The sequence below is a fragment of the Vigna unguiculata genome, chromosome 5 (assembly GCF_037176805.1).
Source record: "Vigna unguiculata cultivar grain cowpea cultivar isolate G323 ecotype 2 chromosome 5, ASM3717680v1, whole genome shotgun sequence".
NCBI lineage: Eukaryota > Viridiplantae > Streptophyta > Magnoliopsida > Fabales > Fabaceae > Vigna > Vigna unguiculata.
Genome location: NC_140796.1, coordinates 8,461,253 through 8,482,606, shown reverse-complemented (window position 1 = coordinate 8,482,606; position 21,354 = coordinate 8,461,253). Strand labels below are relative to the sequence as shown.

Sequence of the window (21,354 nt, the reverse complement as noted above, 5' to 3'; positions counted from 1 at the left end):
CCTAATGCGTACCGGAAATTCAAAAAATAAAAAAAATTTAATATACTTTCTGCCTCGGGTCTGTTTTGACCGCGACAGAAAGTGAACTTTACTGCCTCGGTTCTGGTCTAACCGAGGCATATGGCCATTTAAAAAAAAAATAAAAATTCGAATGATCTTCTGCCTCGGTTTTGGTTACAACCGAGGCATAAAGCTTTTTTTTTTTTAAATTCTGGTCCTATTTCATTCAAATCTAGCACATTTAACCTGCAAATTTTGAACCAGAAATACAAACCCAGCCAGAAACAATATCATATTATAATTGATGGACTCATTACAATACTTAAATACTATTCATATTGTAGCACTCATTACAATATCATATGCTTCCATAAACAAATATACTAAGTACTATTGTACATTTGAATAATATACTTTGCCAAAGCTATCCTTAAATATTTGATGGACTTGACGGGGATTGATGTACTGGTACCAAGTCTCTGCACACAAGAGAATAATTTAAATTAGTATATAAACTAAGCCAAAATTGCATATAAGTATTTCATATAGTGAAATAATTACCGTTTCCCAACCACTTGTGATACGAGCACGTACAATGGTTGATATCCATTGCATTACATAGTAACCGCACTCATATGAGCCGGTTTGTAAATTACACTACAATGAATGCACATTTATAAGTAATTGATGAAGAAAAGAAATTGAATAATTATAATACTATAGACAAAAATAGCAAACCTTGAGGCTCAACCATGCTAGCCTTTTTGTCATAGCAGTTGATTTCCCTAACAACATGCTATGTCCAGCGATTGAACTATGAAAAAGGTAAGGTGTTAAGATACAATTATATAAGAAAGAAAGTTCATAAAATTAAGGTTCTTACCAATCTATAACTTGTCTAAGATGGTTAGGAGGAGGCCTGTGCAAGGAACAAAGCCACACAGCAATGTTGTCCTTCATGGAAATTACAACTAGTTGCCAATGATGTCTGCAATAAAACAAAATTCGTTGTTGTACCTTAAAATAATATATTATAATTAGAAGTCAACAAACTAACTTACCCAGAAATATAAGGGACAAAATATATTTTCTTCCCTTGTCCAAAGCATTCAGTGACGTATGCTTGAATGTCATCAAATTTATTGCCTACATGAGTGAGTTGGGGGTCTATGAACCCATATACATCACTCAACCCCATATTGTTACTGACACTAAAAATATACCTGGACAAAAACATTTATTTAATATAAGTTAATATATAAATTAATTAAACATAATGAATAGTTTAGATGCTTACATCATCCATAACTAAATAAGGGTAATATTCAGTTCTTCTGTACCCGACGCAAGCTCTAAGACATCTTGCTTATGCAGGTACATTGGGATGTCACTATCTCTCCCAAATACATCAGAATCCCATGGAACTACCATCGGCTTATCACTAATGATGTCAGCAAGCTGGTGTAATGCACCAAGAGGATCGTCCAAAGATATTGGAATCTTCATAGGTTCAGGACTTTCCACTTCATGCGACTGTTAGTACATGGAAAAAATAATTTGATTGTGAACATAAATAACATGTAAACTTAAAATGCAAAGTACTATAAGGTGAGTTTGGAGATCCATACCGAAGGGTCAGAAATAGAACCAACAAAATCTTTAGGCCAGGCGAGGAAAGACTGAAATGCATGTGCCACAGTATACACCTCATCTGTTGGCACAGGAACTAAAGCATCTGGTATAATAACTTCCTCTACAGTGACCTTAACCTCATCATCCGCCAGCTCCATACCATGAAGAATAGTGGCTGCCTCAAATTTTGTTCCACGAGCAACTAGTGTCTTCCCTGTACCATGCAGAACATATAGTTCACATCGATGAGTGTTGTCTGCATCATCCCCTGGTACAGCTGGACCCGAGCAACTCCCCTTTTTGCTTCTACCTGTTGGGGGCACAAAAGGTTCTGGTTGGGGAATTAGTTGCGGAGGGTTGCCATGACCACCAAAATGTTGCTCGAACTGACGCATAACCCTTTCAATGATTTGTTCTGTCAATCGTTGAGTCAGTTTTTCTTCATACTCAGCACTATGTGTCCATGAAGATTGACTAGAGGAGCCACCAAAAAATTGACGAATGCCGACTCCTGATCCAGCAGCACGCACACGTCCGGGGTGCTCAGGTCGTCCAATTGCAGTAGCAAGAATATCATGACGACCTTCTGGAATGAAAGTACCTTGGGAGCTCTGCTCAACCAAGGAGTCCTATAATATAACACAAGAAAATTAAGAGAAACTCGGTATAAAATGATATTAATGTTTTAGTAAAGTTAACTCTTACAATTTTTTAAGAGATTTCTCGTGCAGTTTCGGAAGTGTAGGTGCCCGATGATCGTAGGCGGGCTAACTTCCACTTTTGATGACGAGATGGTGGTGAAGGAGGCGCAAGACAATCATCTTCAGAAGGTGGGGGCCTAGATTTTTCTTTTTCCTTCAATATCTTTTCTTCAAGCTTTCTATACCCACCACGATATAATATGTGTGGGTTTTTATTTTTTTTACTTATTGCTTGGGCTTTTGTACTTATTTCCTGTAACATATAATTGATTTTATGAATTAGTTCAACTTGTAGACAATTTCAACAAATTTTTGAATTCAAGTAAACTAACCTTCCATCGCTCAGATGTACGAGACTCAACAAACTGATGCCAAGTGTCTTCATCAATTGAAGTGTATAGCTCACGTGGATCTTCATTCTTTTTAGATCCATAGACATACCTAGACGTTAGTTTTGTCTTAAAACCACGAAAATCTTCGGCGATTGCTGCCAGACATCTATGTTTAAGTGTCGGCACATTTGGAATATCAAATGTCGTCTGCAATAAAGAAAATGAACATCAATAAGTGTTTTACCAATATAATAAAAATAAAAATTAAAAAAATTACGTGACATAATTTACCGTTAGATCCTGCCATATCATGTTCCGTTGAACTTCAGACACATGATCGAAACTAGGAGTAAGGATGGATATTCTGTCACGTGCCAGTACTCCTAAATAGCTTCTAAAGAGGTCTCCATTACGACCTGAAGCTTGACCAGTGATGACGTCAATAATGACATGAGTCTTCTTACCTTTAGCTTTTCTCAACATGAGCTTCCTCAATCTAGTGGCTCCTCTGGTGGTTCTCTTTTTAGGCAATTCATCCTCCGATGATGATGATGAAGTCTGATGGTCAGCCATATATCTGTTGTTAAAAGAAAAAAATACAAAAGATTAATAACAAATAACATATTATTTCACAAAACACGTAAATTTATATAAACAATTCAGATTCATACATCAAGTTATGGATTGGTCATATGTATATTCCCTCATCGTGATCTTCCCGAATTGCTTGTACATCGTCAAGTACTGGGGCCTCATCAAAATTTATCGCTGTTTTAAATGGATGAGTGTCAGCAATATGAAGGTTACTCAAATTCTCTTCATTAACATCAATTTGTTTCTTGCCATGAAGAGCAACAAACCAATGTTCAGTTGCAGGATCTTTTACATAAAAAACTTGAGATGGTTGATGTGCCATGATAAAAGGCTCGTCTCGATAACCCACCTTTCGAAAATCAACTAGAGTCATACCCGATTCATCAATTTTGACACCACTCTTATTATCAATCCACTTACATTTGAAGAGTGGAATAGTGAACACAGTATAGTCAACCTCCCATATCTCTTCTATTACACCATAGTACGTCATTGACCCAATTACCGGATTTTGATCTTTGGATGTGGAAAATTGCAGCGACTCAGCTTCAAGACTCACTCCACTATTTTGTACTGTGCTTTTATCATCCAAAGACTTTGTGTAGAATGTGCAATTATTAATTTCATAACCTGTAGAAGTTACGACATCAAATTTCAATCCATTTGCTAGCCACATCAAAGTCTCAGAAGATTGTGAATCTTTCAAAACCTCAGATTTAAACCAAGGCATGAACGTTTTGTTATGCTCCATCAAATGCCATTTCTCTGATTGTCTTGGATGTTGTTTCTTTACAATGGCTTTGTGTGCAGATAAGTAAGGGATCACCTCATCAGTGTTGTTCAATATGTATAGATGTGCTTGCAATAGTTCTGCGCGAGATTTGGTTACCACATTCACACCCCGGATGTTGTTACTTATAGAAGACCTGTTCAACCATGATCTAGGAGGAACTCCTATCGGATTTGCTTTTGTCATGTAATCTGAACAAAACTCAATACTTTCTTCTGCTATATACCTTTCAATCATTGAAGCTTCTGGACGATATTGATTTTTCACGTACCCTTTCAAAATCTTCATATAGCGTTCAATAGGATACATCCATCTTAAGTATACTGGCCCACAGAACTTGATTTTTCTTACCAAATGAACAAGCAAATGTACCATAACATCAAAAAAGGATGGAGGGAAAAACATCTCCAGCTGACACAAGATAATAACAATCTCACTTTGAAGGTCATCTAACTTTAAAGGATCGATGACTTTACTACAAATTGAAGAGAAAAATGAACACAAACGAGTTATAGTTTGTCGAACATTTTTTGGCAAAATTCCACGAATAGCCACCGGTAACAATTGTTGCATTAAGACGTGACAATCATGAGACTTCAGGCCAACAAGCTTCAAATCCTGCATTGACACTAAACTCTTAATATTTGAAGAGTATCCTTGTGGTACCTTGACACTTTTAAGACAAAGGCAAAAACTTATCTTTTCTTGTCTAGACATGGTGTAACATGCGGGAGGCAAATAAGTACGCTTACCAGCCTCCCTTGGTGCCAAGTCTTTGCGAATATTCATTTCAAGCATATCCAACCGAGCATTTACTCCATCTTTTGTCTTTCCTTGAATGTTAAGTAGTGTACCAATCAAGCTATCACACACATTCTTCTCCACATGCATTACATCTATGCAGTGTCTAACCTCTAACTTCGACCAATATGGAAGATCAAAAAATATTGATTTTTTCTTCCAAGGGCTCGTTGTAGATGATTTCTTAGAGGTTTTCCCAAATACATGATGTATTTTATTAACTTTTTCATGAATTTGAAAGCCATTCAATGGAATTGGTGCATCATCATTCTCTTGATGTCCATTAAATGATTTTTTTAACCTTCGATAAGGATGATTCGATTGCAAAAATCTTCGATGGCGCATATATACTGTTTTCCTTCCGTATTTCAATTGATGAGCTGTAGTGTTTTCTTCACATATAGGACATGCTTTATGACCCTTGACACTATACCCTGACAAATTACCGTAAGCTGGAAAATCATTAATTGTGCAAAATAACATTGCACGCATCATGAAAGTCTTAGAAGTAAAAGCATCAAATGTTTCAACCCCATCCTCCCACAACATCTTCAAGTCTTCAACTAGTGGACTGAGATAAACATCTATGTCATTTCCAGGCTGTCTTGGACCGGATATCATCATAGACAACATCATGTACTTTCTCTTCATGCAAAGTCCAGGAGACAAGTTGTAAATAAATAATATAACGGGCCAGCAGCTGTGGTTGGTACTTAAATTACCAAATGGATTCATTCCATCAGTAGCTAAACCAAAGCGAATATTTCTACATTCTTCACCGAATTGGGGGAACTCGTGATCAATATTTTTCCATTGCATTGAATCAGCTGGATGACGAAGCAGGCCGTCACATCTTCTCTCATATGCATGCCATTGAAGGTTTTTAGCGTCTTTTGGATTCGCAAACAAACGCTTAAGTCTAGGTACGATTGGAAGGTACCAGACTACTTTCAAAGCGGGTCCATCCTTTTCTAACTCACTTTTATCTTCATTGTTGATTTTCTCCTTGTACCGTGATAAGCCACACTTCGGACACTTTTTCAATCCTTCAAATTCTTTCCTATAGAGTATGCAATCATTAGGACATGCATGTATCCGTTTATACTCCATACCCATCGGACAAAGAATTTTTTTGGCATCATAGTTGCGAGTGGGTAGTGTATTTCCATCTGGAAGCATTTCATTCAACAACACTAATAATTCTGTGAAACTCTTATCGGTCCACCCATTAGTCGCCTTCAAATTCATCAATCTTAACACCACTGACAACCTTGTAAACTTAGTTGAACCAACATACAACGGAGTCTCTGAATCAGTAGAGATTGTCTCATACACGTGCGCTTGGGCAAAAGCTTTAGCGCCAACATCACGAATCATGTCCTCTAATTTGTCTTCTTCATGTTGATCTTCCACGATGGAATCCACAAAATTTTCAGTTCGGGAGACAGTTGGAAAGTTTATTAATTCGCCATGCCATGTCCATATTGTATAACTTGGAAGGAAACCATCGCAGATAAGATGTTCCCTGATTGTAGTTGCATTCAACTTTCTCGCATTCAAACAATTCACACAAGGACATCTAAACTTCACTTCATCATCACTTCTACCTTCATAACGTTGCGCAAATTGTATAAATTCTTCTACTCCTTTCTCATACTCAACACTGATGCGTGGCAAGTAAATCCAGTCTCGATCCATACGTTTATATATTGAAATTGTGTGAACAATTTCAGTAATCTTTAAATGAATGATCACCTCGCTTTTGTATTTAAGGTGTGACCCTATCCCATTCAAGAAGATTCACTTCTTCTAGTTTATTGGTACATATTAATTTTAAAACACATATCTTAAATTTCACGAAATTTCGCCAGCATTTCGCATTTGTCTTCAGGTTACACGAAATGAAAGTGATTATTAACCACAGTCAAATATGCACCCAAAGATCAATACAAAACACAATTGACAAATATTCATGAATATTGAGATATGTATATTAAAATAGACATGCACTAATAAACTATTAAAAAGTGATTAATCTTCTTAAACTGTCCAACCGGACAATTCAAGATTGAATACATTTAAATTATTAGTATTGTCTCCTTTTAAAAAAAATACACATTCTTTAAAAAAAATACTTGGAGACAAGTAAATAATTTTCGTATTCAATCTCAAACGGGAAACTATGGCTAACTCCATGCAACGAGAATTTGAGATCAAACAAAATAAATTGATTTACTTTAAAATATAAATAAAAAACATACTAAATAAACAATATACTAAACAATTATAAGCTCATAATAAAATTAAGAACCTAGAGTGTGAGACGTGAGTAGCAACGGAGGAGAATCAATTGTACCCACAGTCGGACAACAGGGATACTACGTCAACACTGTCAAAAGTTTAAAATAAATTCTCATGAAATTGATATATACTAACTCCTAGGATCCAAATTATCTCCTAGTACAAACAATCCAAAATTTCTTCCATATCTTTAATAATCTCAAATTCAAGATTGAAAATATAAGAACATACAAGCAATCCAAAAAAATTAAATCCAGCGAATCCAAAAATAATCCAAATCGTAAAAATAAACATACCAAGGAGCGGGGGATTGAATGGAGGCAATGGCAACGGCACCGGAAGAACCTCCTCGAGCTGCGTGCAGTGGCGGTGGAGGCAGACTGAACAAAATTGTAGTAGCCGTTGGTGATGGTTGCTCGAAGAACAAACACGTTGTGGCTCCGGTGGCAGTGCACGACTCCTCAAAGGTGCAGCGACGGTGGTGGTTGGTCGAAGAAGAAGAAGAAGCCGCGGCGGTGCGGTGCTGCGACGAAACGATGCCTTGGAACGTCGGAGGTGTGCGGGATGGTGGGAGCTCTGCGTCGGAGGTGTGCGGGACGGTGGCGCAGAGCTGCGCTGGTCGTCGGAGAAGGGCGGAGCAGTGCGGTGGTGGTTGGTCGAAGAAGAAGAAGTCGCGGCGCTGGAGCTGCGCTGGAGTGTCGGGACGGTGGCGCAGAGCTGCGCTGGAGTGTCGGAGGTGCGGGAGCTGTGCGTGACGGTGGTGCTGGTCGTCGGAGAACTGAAGGTTGGCCGGAGAAGATGAAATTGCAGAAGAACGGAGATCACTGCACAATGAAGGAATTGGGGTTTTTTAACCCTACGAAGGGATACTGCCTCGGTTATTCGAAACCGAGGCATATTCTACACTTACTGCCTCGGGTAGGCGCTGAACCGAGGCATATATTACCACTACTGCCTCGGTTATTACAGAACTGAGGCATATTCCTTCAGCAAAAAAAAAAATAAAAAATTCAAATTAGGGGTCAACGCAGTGGTCAAAATAATTACGTGTCTCTACTGCCTCGGTTAAGAGAGAACCGAGGCATATTGCATCTGTGAAAAAAATAAATAAATTAAATTAGTGGTCAATGCGTTGAGTCAAATTTTTTTTTAGCTATATGCCTCGGTTATTATGACAACCGAGACATAAAAGTTGAATTTAATTACAAAATTGCCACCGCGTGCTTTTATGCAGCGGGTCCGCATGAACCGAGGCATATACAGCGCTGTAAAAGCTCTAAAATGCACTAGTGATAGGTCTTCATCTTATACAGTGTTTAACTTTGTCTATTTTATTCAATGTAGGACTTTGACTCACACGAACTATTTTTAACATAAATTATTATGAAATATTCTTGAGAAAACTTTTATTAAAGACGTGTTTTACAAAAGTGAAAGAATTAAGTTGATTATAAGAATAAATTGGTCTGCAAAAGTAAATATATTGATAAGGTATTGGTGTTATATAAGTATTGAGTCTTCATGTGTATGATGTTTTTTCTAGGGCCATTTACAGAAAGAGACTAAAGTGACTCTCTTCTATGCAAAGCCAAGCAGACATACCCCACCCTCTTCAACAAAACTAATACATTCTTCAACTAAACAAAGGATACACTATTATCTTCTCATATGAACTAAAATACAATTTCACTTTTTAATAGTTAGGCTTAAAAACTTATCTTCACATATATACTAAACTATATTATTAACAAAAATTAAAACTTAAATGTAGATAATTAATAAAAAAAATCATATTTTTAACATTTCATATATAATTACTATTTTAAAATTGGGATGGAAAAATAGATTAATTCAACCCGTTGAACTAGTCTATCATTGACCTGTTCAAAATGGGTTTGAAGGGGATACACCAGCCCAACACAAAATGGATTGAAAATTTTAACTAGTTTTACTTTGGCTACCACTTTTTTTTTTCTTAAATTTGTTTTCAACTTTCTAAACTATATATATATATATTAAAAGTACACTGTAAATTTTTTTTAGTTTTATTTAATTAATTAATGTTTTTAGTGAATAAAATAAAATAATTATTATCTTTATATCTTAAATATTGAAATTTAATTTATAAATGTTAATAATTAAAATTATAATATTATTGTATAATTACATTCTTCAAATAATATAATGCATATAAATAAATTATGTATTTTAATTTTAATTTTAAAAAAAATGAGTTAGCAGGATATTCGTCTCATCTCTAGTGCACTAAATTGACAGACTAGATAAAATGGACTAGTCCATCAAATTTTGAGAACCTAGCTGGAACCCATTTTATGATCTCTTTAAAATATTCTAATTTATATTTATTATCTTTTTAAGAAAAAAAAAACTTCTATGAAAACATGCAATGTTTATATTACATCCTATATTAAGTAAAAATAATTTAGATTAAATATATTAATATTTTATAGATAATAAATATTTAATAGAAATGAATAATTTGAAACGAAAACTGAAGTATGGGTGTATGTATGAATTGGCTTATTACGAGGGGTCCCGATGGACAGAAGAGAAGTGCAGAAATGATGGAAGTGAAATTAATTACGGGTGTGACCTGTGAGAAGAACCTATCTTGCTTCACTTCACGTGCTTTGCTTGCGACTATGATTAACAGGAACAAACCCATTATTGGTGCTATATATAAATATATCTCCTGCCCTATCATATAATTGTTTTAGTGACGATAAAAAAAAACTTAAATATACATTTCATTCTTATTTTTATTATTTTTATTTAATTTGGTTTTCATCTTTATTTTAAGTTTAATTAAGTTTTTATATTTATCAAATTTTAGTTAATTTGGTTTTTTTTCTAACGGTATTTTTTTTAATTTAAAAAAATAAAAAAAATTTAAATTTTTTTAATTTCAAAAATATTGTAAATGTATCAAATCATAATTGTGTCACTTGTCAATGCTAGTATCACGTGTCAGTGATTGTATTATTTTTTTTGTTCAATTTAATCCCGATATTTATTATTATATTCGTTATTTTTTTTAATTTAGTCCTAATTTTTAATAAAATGGAACAATTTAATTTTTAAAATTGATATTATTATTAGTTATTTTTGAAATTCAATTATAAATTATTATATTTAATTATAAATTAAATATAATTATTAAATAGAATATAATTATTTAAAATATTGTTAAAATATAATTATTAAAATTTTCAAAATATATATTTGCTATGAAATGTATAGATGTCCATTGAGTTGCTAGCAGTTACCTATGATTGATTGTTATTGATGTTATCATTAGTGTTGTAACCATTGAGTTGTATCTCTTGGATTGTTTTTTTTGTATCTATTTCTCCTATTCATAATTACACACCGACTGAAAATCATTCTCTACTCTATACTCTCTTTCTCTCCTTTATTTTATAACAATATTAACATTTGTAAAATTTATATTTAAATGTTAATTTTACAGATATTAATTTTCTTTTCTAAAATATTTAAAATATTAATTTTAAAAATTATTTTAGAATATAAATATTAAAAAAATATTTAATAATTATATTCTTATAATATTTTAAATGATTATATTTTATTTAGCAATTAACTAAGAAAATTTATTCAATTTATAATTAAATTTAATAATATATAATTGAATTTAGAAAATAATTAATAAAAATGTTAATTTTAGAAAAAATATTAATATAATTTGTATAAAAAATTTTGGTGTCAATTCAAAAGGGACAAATTGATTTATTTTTACAAAAATTAAGATTAAAATGAACAAAAATAACGAATATAGGGATTAAATTAAACAAAATAAAAATAGCATAACCACATATTGACATGTGGTACTAGCATTAACACATGATACATTGTGACTTGACACGTGGACAATTTTTTCTTAAATTAAAAATTAAAAAAAAAAAACAGGAACTGACACGTAATGTATATTATTCAAAAACGTTAAATATGTAAACAATAACCAAATTGATCAAAATTTGATAAAAATTAGAATCTAAATGAATACAAAACGAAAATAAATACTAAATTAAATAAAAATAACAAAAATAAAAACTAAATATATATTTAAAAAAAAATTATATAGTTTGTATCTATATATCAAATATATATATATATATATATATATTAACTATTTTATCTCTGATAAAAAATGAATTGAGGTAAAAAATGCAGGTGAGATATGACAAGTGTTTGCAAATGTGTGATTATAAAGCTGAGTTCTGAAATAGGAATGGATCCAAAAAGTGGAAACTTAAGATCTTTGGCTGGATTCTTAAAAATGTCGTCCAACACTAAACAGTGAGGCACTGATATGACTGCTTATAATTACGGCTGAAATTGCAGGATGCCATTGTTAATGTTTTCTTTTCTGATCATCACATCTTTGGATTCACGCTTAAACAAAAACAAGTGCTATCAACATCACTGTTTCTATTCCGGATTGCATTACGTCTAATCTAAACCCAATTATTCATCTTTACCAAATCTTTCCCAATGACACTGCAAATTGCGATTCTTTATTCATAAATCTAATAAGCAATCATTATATTGTTTTAAACAAATAAATCTCTTACATCACTTATTTATTGCACTTTTCTTCTCTCTTACTTTATCAAATTTTAACTTTTAAACTCAATTTTATACTTTCTTTTTAATCCTTAAACTTCATTGTTTATTATATTTTAGTTATTCAAATTAATCGTTGATCATCAATTTAGTCTCTGAAAATATTTTTAAAATTTCCATTAATGTAGACGGTTAAGTTCAGAGAATAAAATGATAGTTGGTAATTGAGTTTATAAACTAAAATAATAGATAGTTAAATTCTAATGAAGCAAAATCTACAACCCGGATGACAAAAAGTGTACGATGTTAATGACATGATTAAAGTGATAACTAAATTATGCATATTTACAAAATAATTTTGAATTTTAATATTTTAAATTAAGGATGTCAAAAAAATTCATACCCATAAATAATAGGTATGGATATTTTTATACCCGCATGCATTATAGTTTTATTCGAATTTATGATTAATTTTTTTATTGAATATTAAAATTTTATTTTACAAATACCTACAAATATTTGTAGATATCCGTGGATATTAAAAAAATATATGGATATCCGTTATACGGATATCCACACAAATATAAACACATATACGAAACGAATATTTATCCAACGAATAAGATATAGAGAAATACTATCCTTATTCTATCCATTATACTTTTGTGACCTAAAAGAAATATATATTCATGCATGTAATAAATGCCTAGTCAAAATGTGGAACTTCATACATTTTGTTATTAATGACAACTTTTTTTATCAATGGTGATTAAGTCGTTCAACAAATTAAGATGGATCTTAGGTAGACGAATGTAGTAACAACAATGACTTTAGGAAATAACTTCACACCTACAAATCATGATTATTGTAATTTTTAAGATCGTGAATATTAAAAATTCTTTCCTAAATTATTCGAAAGCTATGGTAATCATTTTTGAAGCACTAAAATAAAAACACTATGCACTAACCGCATAAAATAATTCTGCAAATCGCTATATGTAACAATGTATTATTAATGATGATCCAAGATTTTTTATCACGCGTATGAGTGTTAAAATATGAAAAAAATATATATAAATACTATCTGTCGAGAATATTACTTAATATCTTTTTTATTTAAATTAATTTTTAAAAAATATTTCAGTTTTAGAGATATGTGTCAGTTTTAGAAATTTGTTATTATTTTAGATTAGGAGTGAGATATTCTAAATATTTTATACTTGATATTTGTTATATTTTGCTCTATATATAGAGTATATCAATAAAATATAAAAACATGTTCCTCCGTATAACATATCACATATATCTCTCATATATTTCAAATCTCTCATATTTTCAAAAGCCCTAAAAATCTATAACCTATCAGTGGTATCAGAGCCGATGGTTCGGAGTGACTGACCGCATAACCATAACCAAAAAGGGGTCACCGAAGTGACTGACCGCATAACCATAACCAAAGGGGTCACTCATACACACCTGAAGGGAAATATACCATATGAAAAAAAAGAAAAAAAACAAGGGACTCACCCTTGAGGGGAGATGTTGGGAATAGTCCAAGTATGAGTCAAAAACACATTGGATAGAAAAGACAAAGTTAAATACTATATAAGAATAAAGACTCATAACAACATTGCCTTAAGGTTTTGGTGTAAAAGTGGTGTCTAAAGTCTTATATGTGTAAGACTAATGTCATATAACCATATAGAACCACAATCTCTCAATGACCATAACTATGTCATGTCTATAACCATAACCTATATGAAAAAATATATATAACCTATCACTATCAACATATATGTGACATGAATTTGATATAATTTAATGTATATATAAAAAGATGTATTAAAATTGTTAGATTGTTACTTGTAAGGGTGTTGGTATGATTTATTTTCCACTCAAGTACTAAAAATAATGAATTTGAAGGGTATGATGATTCATGAGAGTGTGAAAAGAATGGGTATGAGACGTGAAATATGGTGGGAGTGGAGCCTTTCCTTTACGCCAACCATGCAGCCATGTTTGTGAATAATAATGATGATTCATGTCTGAAGATGAAACGCATTCACTCTTCAATGTAAAGCTTATCCAATCTCTCATCTTCGCTTTAATTTCTCTGTTTAACGTGCGCCATCACCTAACCTCGATTATATATCTTAACTGTGGACCACTAACTTTTGTCTGGCTTACAATTTTTCACAATATATGTTTCTTCAACTTTTCACAAACACCTTGTATGCAACTATCAATACTCCTTAATTACACCCTAAGCAAAACATTGATGTTTATAGGTTATAGAGTTTTTTTTTTTTTTTTTTGTTTATAGCTAGGTTTTGGAGTATTTAGAGATTCAAAGTTCATGCACAATTTGCCACGTAAATGACCTTTCGATTATCTTGCCCTTAAAATTTGTAAAGAATATGTATTTCTTGCTTCACTGAAATTTAAAACCGTGTTTCTTAAATCAGAGTGATTTAATAAACAATAAATATTTTTTTATTATTGTTCCAATAAAAAATAATTTACTGATGATTAAAATTCATAAATAATTATCAAATTTTATTAGTAAATCAAAATTACTTATAGATTATCAACTGTCGTTAGTAAAATATAAACAATAAAATTTATTAATCAATAGGAAAATTTGTCAATAATTATTAATGAGTTTCTTTCCTCCTCCTTCGTCAACTAATTTATAACAAATATTTTGTTAGATTTGACGAAAAAATTTATTACGAAATTATTACCGTATTGAGAAAATAAGATTGAATCACTAACAAATTTATCAACAAATAAAAAAAAATTGAATTACTAAAAAATTTCAAAAAAATCAATTATTGATATATCTATGGATGGATTTTGGGAAAAAAATATTAGAAAGATATTTATCAATGAATTTTATCGCAACATGATCAAAGTCCAGATAAAAACTTTGACACTCATTTTACTGACAGATTTTACCAAAAAAAATATATTAATAATAAACATTATAAATCATTGACAAATTTTACCAATAAAATTATTACTGATAAATACTTTTATTGATAATAAAATTTTAATTTATATACGAATATTACTAGCAAAAATATTTATTAATAATTAAAATTATAAAATTCGTCCATAAAAATTGTAAACAAATTCTTTTTATCGACTAATTTTTTCTCATATATAAAATTTTGTTAAATATTTAGTATTTTTTTAATATTCTAAAAATTTTATACGCTGCAAAACATTACCAAATTTTTACCATCGTAAGTATCAAGAAAAGTCAAATGTTCAAAGATATTTGCAACCACTCTTTAGTCAATATTTGTCGAAAATGAAAGTGATATGAACAGAAATTATTTGAATTCCACCTATGTGAAGATATGACATGAAGAATTGGTTCACATTAATAACGAAATTAAAATGTTAATAAAATATGACTACTTAGGAATATATGTTAATAAGTTCGAGAAACTTGCATGATGTACTTACTTTAACGACAAATCACTCGAAAGTAAATTATAGTTAGTTTTATTACGATTAATCTATTTTATTTTATTAGACAATAATTTGTTGTGAAAATAAATTTAAAGAAGTATCATACTCACCAATATTGAATACTATTCAAGGTCAATCCAATATAAAATATATACTTAAGAAAGTACATTGGAATTTAGAATAAATTCATTGCTCCATAAGATAAAAGCTAAGTAAATTTAAGTGTAACGCCTAAGAAATTAACAAAGTAAACTAAATCTTAAACTACTTAAAACAAGTAACCAAGTAAACTAAGTCCTTGGTGTAGTCCTCACTCCAATAACATCAACTACTTAAAACATAAATTACTAATAAAGTACATTAAGACCTAAACATGATCTTTCAATCAATATGAGTTGAGTTCAACCACTTAAAACTATTTAAATACTTTTTTTCTTTTCATTTTTGAGACGACTTTTAAAAAAAATATCGTGACATCCAAAAAAATTATGTAAATGATCAAGCAGATTATTGTCATTATTATATAAATATTAAAGTACTGGACAATTGTGAAATAGATGTATACAAAGTGTATACATATGAAAGAATTAGATTTCTCGTAAATTTTGTTAAAAGTCAAATTGTCATCTATAACTTTCGAAAAAAACAAACATCTCCAAGATTAACCTTTCGAGGATCTTACACCAATGTTTTAGATTCTTTTGTTTGGCTTGAGGTTTATTTGTATTTTCATGCTTTTTACAAACTACATCTAAGACAATGTTTTTGAAAAATTTACCAATTTTTTTAGTTCCATTCAATTGTGGACTATGATGGGGATATGTTCCACATATTAGTTTCTATTAGAACGATTGAAGAAGATACGTGGGGCATATTTCTACCAGACTCACATATATTTTAGTATACTCAAAAGATCTAAAGGTGACCTAACACGAGAAAAGTCTCTCTTTTTTTTTTTTTTTTCCAAAATGAAGGCAATATTACAATTTACATATGCAAAGCTCGCGTTTGATCTACGATTTAGCTTAACACGCTTAAATGCTTTGGATAGACAACCTTATATTAACATTTTCAAAATAATTGACAATATATTGTCACTATAAGCATTTAATTTTAATTGTCAATACAGAGTACGAGTTTATTTTTATCATTGTATGATTTTGAAAGATGGTCAAACACATGTTTTCTATTTGTGTTTGAAAGACATCGAAGTTCATTGTACCACATTGTTTGAGGCTAAATAAGTGTATATCTTTTATTGACTTACATAATGCGAAACCTAACCTATTAACTAATAAACTTATTTAATATGAGGAAATGATGATCAAGTTTTAGAGTAGTGACCATTAAGCAAGTTATTTTCATAAGGGTAAGTTATTTTTATAAGGTTAAATATATTTTTGGTCACTTAAATTTAAGTGAATTTTGAAATTAGCCCATTTCAAAATTTTGGATCAATTTAGTCTTTCATCTCTCGAAATACATGGATGTAGTCATTTTAATCCAATTTTGTTAAATTTATTTGACATTCCAAACACGTTTCATAATAGTATTTGACTTAACATTAGATCAAAGAATGTGTCAAACAATATAAACAACTCAAATACAATTTTGAAATGCGTACGAAACATCAAATAAACCTAACAAATTTTAATTAAAATGTTTAAATTTACATATTTTAAAAATGAAGAAGGACTAAATTATTCTAAAATTTTGAAATGGACTAATTCCAAAATTTACGGAAAAGAAAAAATATTTAACCCTTTTCATAGTTACTGTTACTGTTGTGGGTGAATGTTCTTCGCACTTATGAAAGGGGTAGAGTTAGTTCCTACAAATTCATGCACAAACATAGAGGACCACACACATTTCAATACTCTATGTTGATAATATCTAATCTAAACCATTTATTTTTATTCACCTATTTGTGACTGCATATAATTTAACAAAACTAAATTTCTTTCTCTTATAAATAATCCTATCTCCCCCAAATAATTATTAAAATATTCAATTAAACTGTTATTGTTCCGTCGAATGAATTAAAAAGAATATTTGACTCCATTAATGAATGCCAAATAGCAATGCTATTATCATTCAAGAACTCAAGACACAGAAACTTATTACATAAGTATAATTAATTGAGCTTTCTTCAGATTAATTCCGTGGTAAATTTGTATTGCAGTTTTATAAAAGTGTCTTAAAGGATTCTAAAATTCCATTATAAACATCTTATTTACGTACTTAATTATATAGATTCTGCAAAACATAAAGCCTTGAGTAATCACCAATCCATAAAAACAAAGGATCCTGATTGGTACCCAGACAAAAAAAACATAGATACCAAGCTATATGTTACAGAAGTCACCGGAAACCGGCGCTTCCCGTTCACCTGCCAATTCAATAAGCAGAGGTAGCAGTTTATCTTTCCAAAGCTTCGCGCCACATTCCCCTCCCTTCTCACTTCTCTTCATTTCAACCACTACCAGCTCTTCCGTTAACCGGTAAACTACTACGAGACCTAACAAATTACCGTCCTGCCCTTCCAACTTCGCTCCACCACCGTTCTTCTCCCTCCTCACCACCACCCTCCCTTCCTCCGCCACCGCCTCCACTCTCTCTATAATATTCTCCGGCTCCGCGGCGGAAACAACCCGTTCCACCGAATCTGACCCGTTCGGATCCTCGAAAAGACCCGACATGTCCAAACCGGTCGAAAAAGAAATTAAGTCGAACGCGTTTAGCGACTCGAACCCGGTTCGGCTCTCCCCACACACGCATTCACTCTCCTTGACCCGAACCGGTTCGTACTGGTCCTCACCCGCGTTGAACCACGTGTCTTGGTAGATCTCATCAATGGTAATCCTGGTCTCGGGATTTGTGTCCAACAAGCGTGATAAGAGGTACCTCAGATCACTAGACATCCACCTAGGGAACCGGAATTGACCGCGGTAAATCTTTCTGTACAAAACGGTGACGTTGCAATCATTGAATGGTAAATAACCTGCAGTGAGCGCAAACAAAACGACGCCGCACGACCACAGATCCACTTTCGCACCATCATAGCCTCTCTTCACCAGAATCTCGGGTGCCACGTAGGTAGGCGTTCCACAAACAGTGTGTAACAACCCGTCAGGTCGGATCTGACCCGTGACCGCACTCAACCCGAAATCGGAGACTTTCAAATTCCCGTTCTCGTCGAGCAGGAGGTTATCGAGCTTGAGGTCGCGGTGGAACACGCCGCGCGAGTGGCAGTGTTTCAAGGCGGAGATGAGTTGCCGGAAGTAAAACCTGGCGTCGATCTCCTCCAGGCGCCCTTTTCTGGCGACCGCGTGGAAGAGTTCGCCGCCGGCGGCAAACTCCATGACGAAGTAGATTTTGGTCTTCGTCGCGAGAACTTCAAAGAGGTCAATGATGTTGGAGTGGTGGAGGCGACGCATGATAGAGATCTCACGTTCCACGTTGGCGGCAAAACCTCCGTTTACGACCTTGCTTTTGCTGACGGCCTTCACCGCCACGCTCTGGCGCGTGTCGACGGTGGTGGCGTGGTAGACCTTGCCGAACGCGCCGACTCCCAGTAACCTCTTCAATTCGTACTTCCCGAACAAAACGACGCCGGATGGCACGTCGTCGTTTGTGGTTGGTAGTTGGGTCGCTACGGTGTCGTTCTGCGGCTCTCTCATGGTTGAAGCAACTAACTAACGAAGTCTCTCAACCTGAGAGAGGAGTTGTTGAGAGAATATAAAGCGAAGTTGAGAGAATATGGCGCAATGGTGGTTGGTAATTGGATATTCCAGATTTTGTGAAGGGATTTGCATAAATCTTATCTAACAAGGAACTTCAAGAGCCACTAAAAGGGAATGAGTGGAGTTGAAGTGTGTTCGGGACAAAGGAAAAGAGGAACAATCCATGTGTTGTTGTGAGCCTGCAGGAAGGGGATGGCTATTTAAAGATGGTCACGCTTTCCGTCAACAAGACAACTCTGTCCTGTCTTATTTTTTATTTCTTAAATTTTTATTACGTTGGTTTATTTTTATTTAATACATGTTTTTAACGGTTCGTAGTTATGTTTGAATAACTAATAATGAGTGTGATGCGTATAAATAAAGTAGGATAAGAAAGTGCGTTATGAGGAAGAGGAAGAATGATCGTAGAGTTTGAAAAAAATTAGTGCTTATGGTAGCCAAACAAGGTTTAATGATGTGAAGGGAGTGCGAGACAGGGCGTGATGACTAGGGAAAATTATGAAAGCTCAATGGACGCGGAAGCGATTACAATAGACAAGACAGGTATGTAATCTAGATTTTCTGTTGGGCGTTTCAATTTTCTCTCGCTATTTCTTTCTTTGTGTTTTAAAAATATGTTACCAAATGGATATTAATCCTAATTCAAACCATCAAAATTGGTCCGTAAAAGATCAAGTTTGTAATATTTATATATTGTAATTTTTTTTATTAACAGTCAAAAAATATATTAATTGTAGTGCATTTGGAGTGTTTTAACCTTTATAAACAAAAGATAAAAGAAAAAAGAAGTACAAAATAAAAGTATGTAATTTCTATGTAATAAGAGAATACCCGATGAACAGACCTAAGAGAGATATATGAACATCCAAAACTAACAAAAATCAACATTGAACAAAGGTTCTTCAAACACTCTGTGTTATCGAGACACTTTTGTTCAAAGTGTTAACTAATATAGCAATTCTAACACATTTCGACATGATAAAGCATATACATCTCGTATAAAATTAGATATTAATAAGTGATCTAATAGCGGGTGTAATAATATACCTAACAAACATCAAATTTTGTTAAAGATAGATTCAAACTCATAATTATGAAGTAAAAGTCTAATCTAACGTCACGAAATCAACTTGTAAGACAAATTTCACTTTGCAAACTGATTTTAGAAGTTAAGTTTGAAATCTACAAGTATACTAATATATATTAATTTTGAAGTTATAAAATATATTTAAAAAATCAATCAGTATATTTTCAAGATGAAAATATAAAACAAAAAAATTAATACAAATACCTAAACTCGTACCTATCTTACATAGTACGATGCTATCACTTCCATGTGCTTGAACATCTTACGATGTGTATCTCTGATCAGTTGGAATTAGTTGTAGAATGGCAAAAATGTAGATGAAACTGTCACGTTTTTATTTCTGTTATTGTAACACTCTCATGCATATCTAATTTTATTGAGTGGCTGAGGTGGTATTCAGATGGATTATGTGTACGACGTAAAGGTCTGTTTTCTCAGTTTTAGTATTTATCTTCTTTTCTTAAACGCTCGTTTCAGATCTGAGTAAAAGTATTTAAAGTGTTATGGTAGGTTTTAACTTTTGAGTTCTCATGTTTTTTTTCAGCATTTAAAACCTATATGATACTAAAAAAAAAGTAATCATAACTGAGAAATTCATTTAAACATATAATTACATTACAACTTTATTTAATCCATACTCTATATTACTACATTATTTTAATTGTCAAAATAGTATTTTCTATTAAATATACTTTGATACTTTGAGACTTACAACTCATTATACTAATATAATGACATATATTATTAGTATTTTAAAGTAAAAAAATGTGATTAAAATCATTTGTTACGTTTTTTTTTACTAATGGTATAAAAATTTAGCTTTTTGTCCAAAATGAAATGATGTATTAATACCATAGTTATATACTAGTAAGTGTTATTATCCAATTATATTTCGAGTTTCACCTTGATAATGGTTGTCTGTTAAAAAAATTTAGATATTTTTTAATGAAATAATGACATTATTATTATTATTCTGTTAAATTTGCTTTAAAAAAAAAGTTAAAAAGTGAAAAGTATTTTATTTTTTTGAAATAAACTAAAAATATATGATAGAAGATATTTTTGGAGAAACATGTGAAGATGGTTTGATTCTCAAAATTTGTTAGACTTTCATGGTATTCCTTTTCTATCTCTATTTCAATTTGTGTCTTTTTTTGTAAGAAAAAAAAAAGTGTCGACAAAAATAAATATGTTTGACAAATAGCCTTTTTAACACAAAAAAAAGAAAAAAGATACTTAACACTATATATGCATAGCATAGTGCAAGCACAAGGGATACAATAATTTA

General features: G+C 32.0%; 2 protein-coding genes and 1 pseudogene across 2 annotated transcripts; all 3 read right to left on the bottom strand.

The window, feature by feature from the left end:
- Window positions 1–383: 383 nt before the first annotated feature.
- On the bottom strand, window positions 384–8,090 carry LOC146886029 (uncharacterized). The gene is made up of 5 exons (XM_085673157.1): window positions 8,074–8,090; window positions 884–934; window positions 739–814; window positions 562–657; window positions 384–479 (listed from the first exon to the last, which is right to left on the bottom strand). Exons 1-5 carry the CDS (start codon window positions 8,088–8,090, stop codon window positions 384–386), a joined length of 336 nt encoding a protein of 111 aa, XP_085529283.1.
- LOC146886030 (uncharacterized) lies at window positions 3,354–6,548 on the bottom strand. Its single transcript, XM_085673062.1, has one exon. The coding sequence runs from the start codon at window positions 6,546–6,548 to the stop codon at window positions 3,354–3,356; it is 3,195 nt and encodes a 1,064-aa protein (XP_085529188.1).
- A 9,359-nt stretch (window positions 8,091–17,449) lies between the features above and the next one.
- On the bottom strand, window positions 17,450–19,166 carry LOC114183146 (CBL-interacting serine/threonine-protein kinase 14 pseudogene; annotated as a pseudogene).
- Between the last annotated feature and the right edge of the window lie 2,188 nt (window positions 19,167–21,354).

Coding starts and splice junctions, on each gene's coding strand:
- LOC146886030 (XM_085673062.1), bottom strand. CDS start 6,548: ATGGATCGAGACTGGATTTACTTGCCACGCATCAGTGTTGAGTATGAG.
- LOC146886029 (XM_085673157.1), bottom strand. Junction 815..883: donor CTTAGACAAGTTATAGATTG/GTAAGAACCTTA, acceptor CCTTTTTCATAG/TTCAATCGCTGGACATAGCA. Junction 480..561: donor TCACAAGTGGTTGGGAAACG/GTAATTATTTCA, acceptor TCTTGTGTGCAG/AGACTTGGTACCAGTACATC.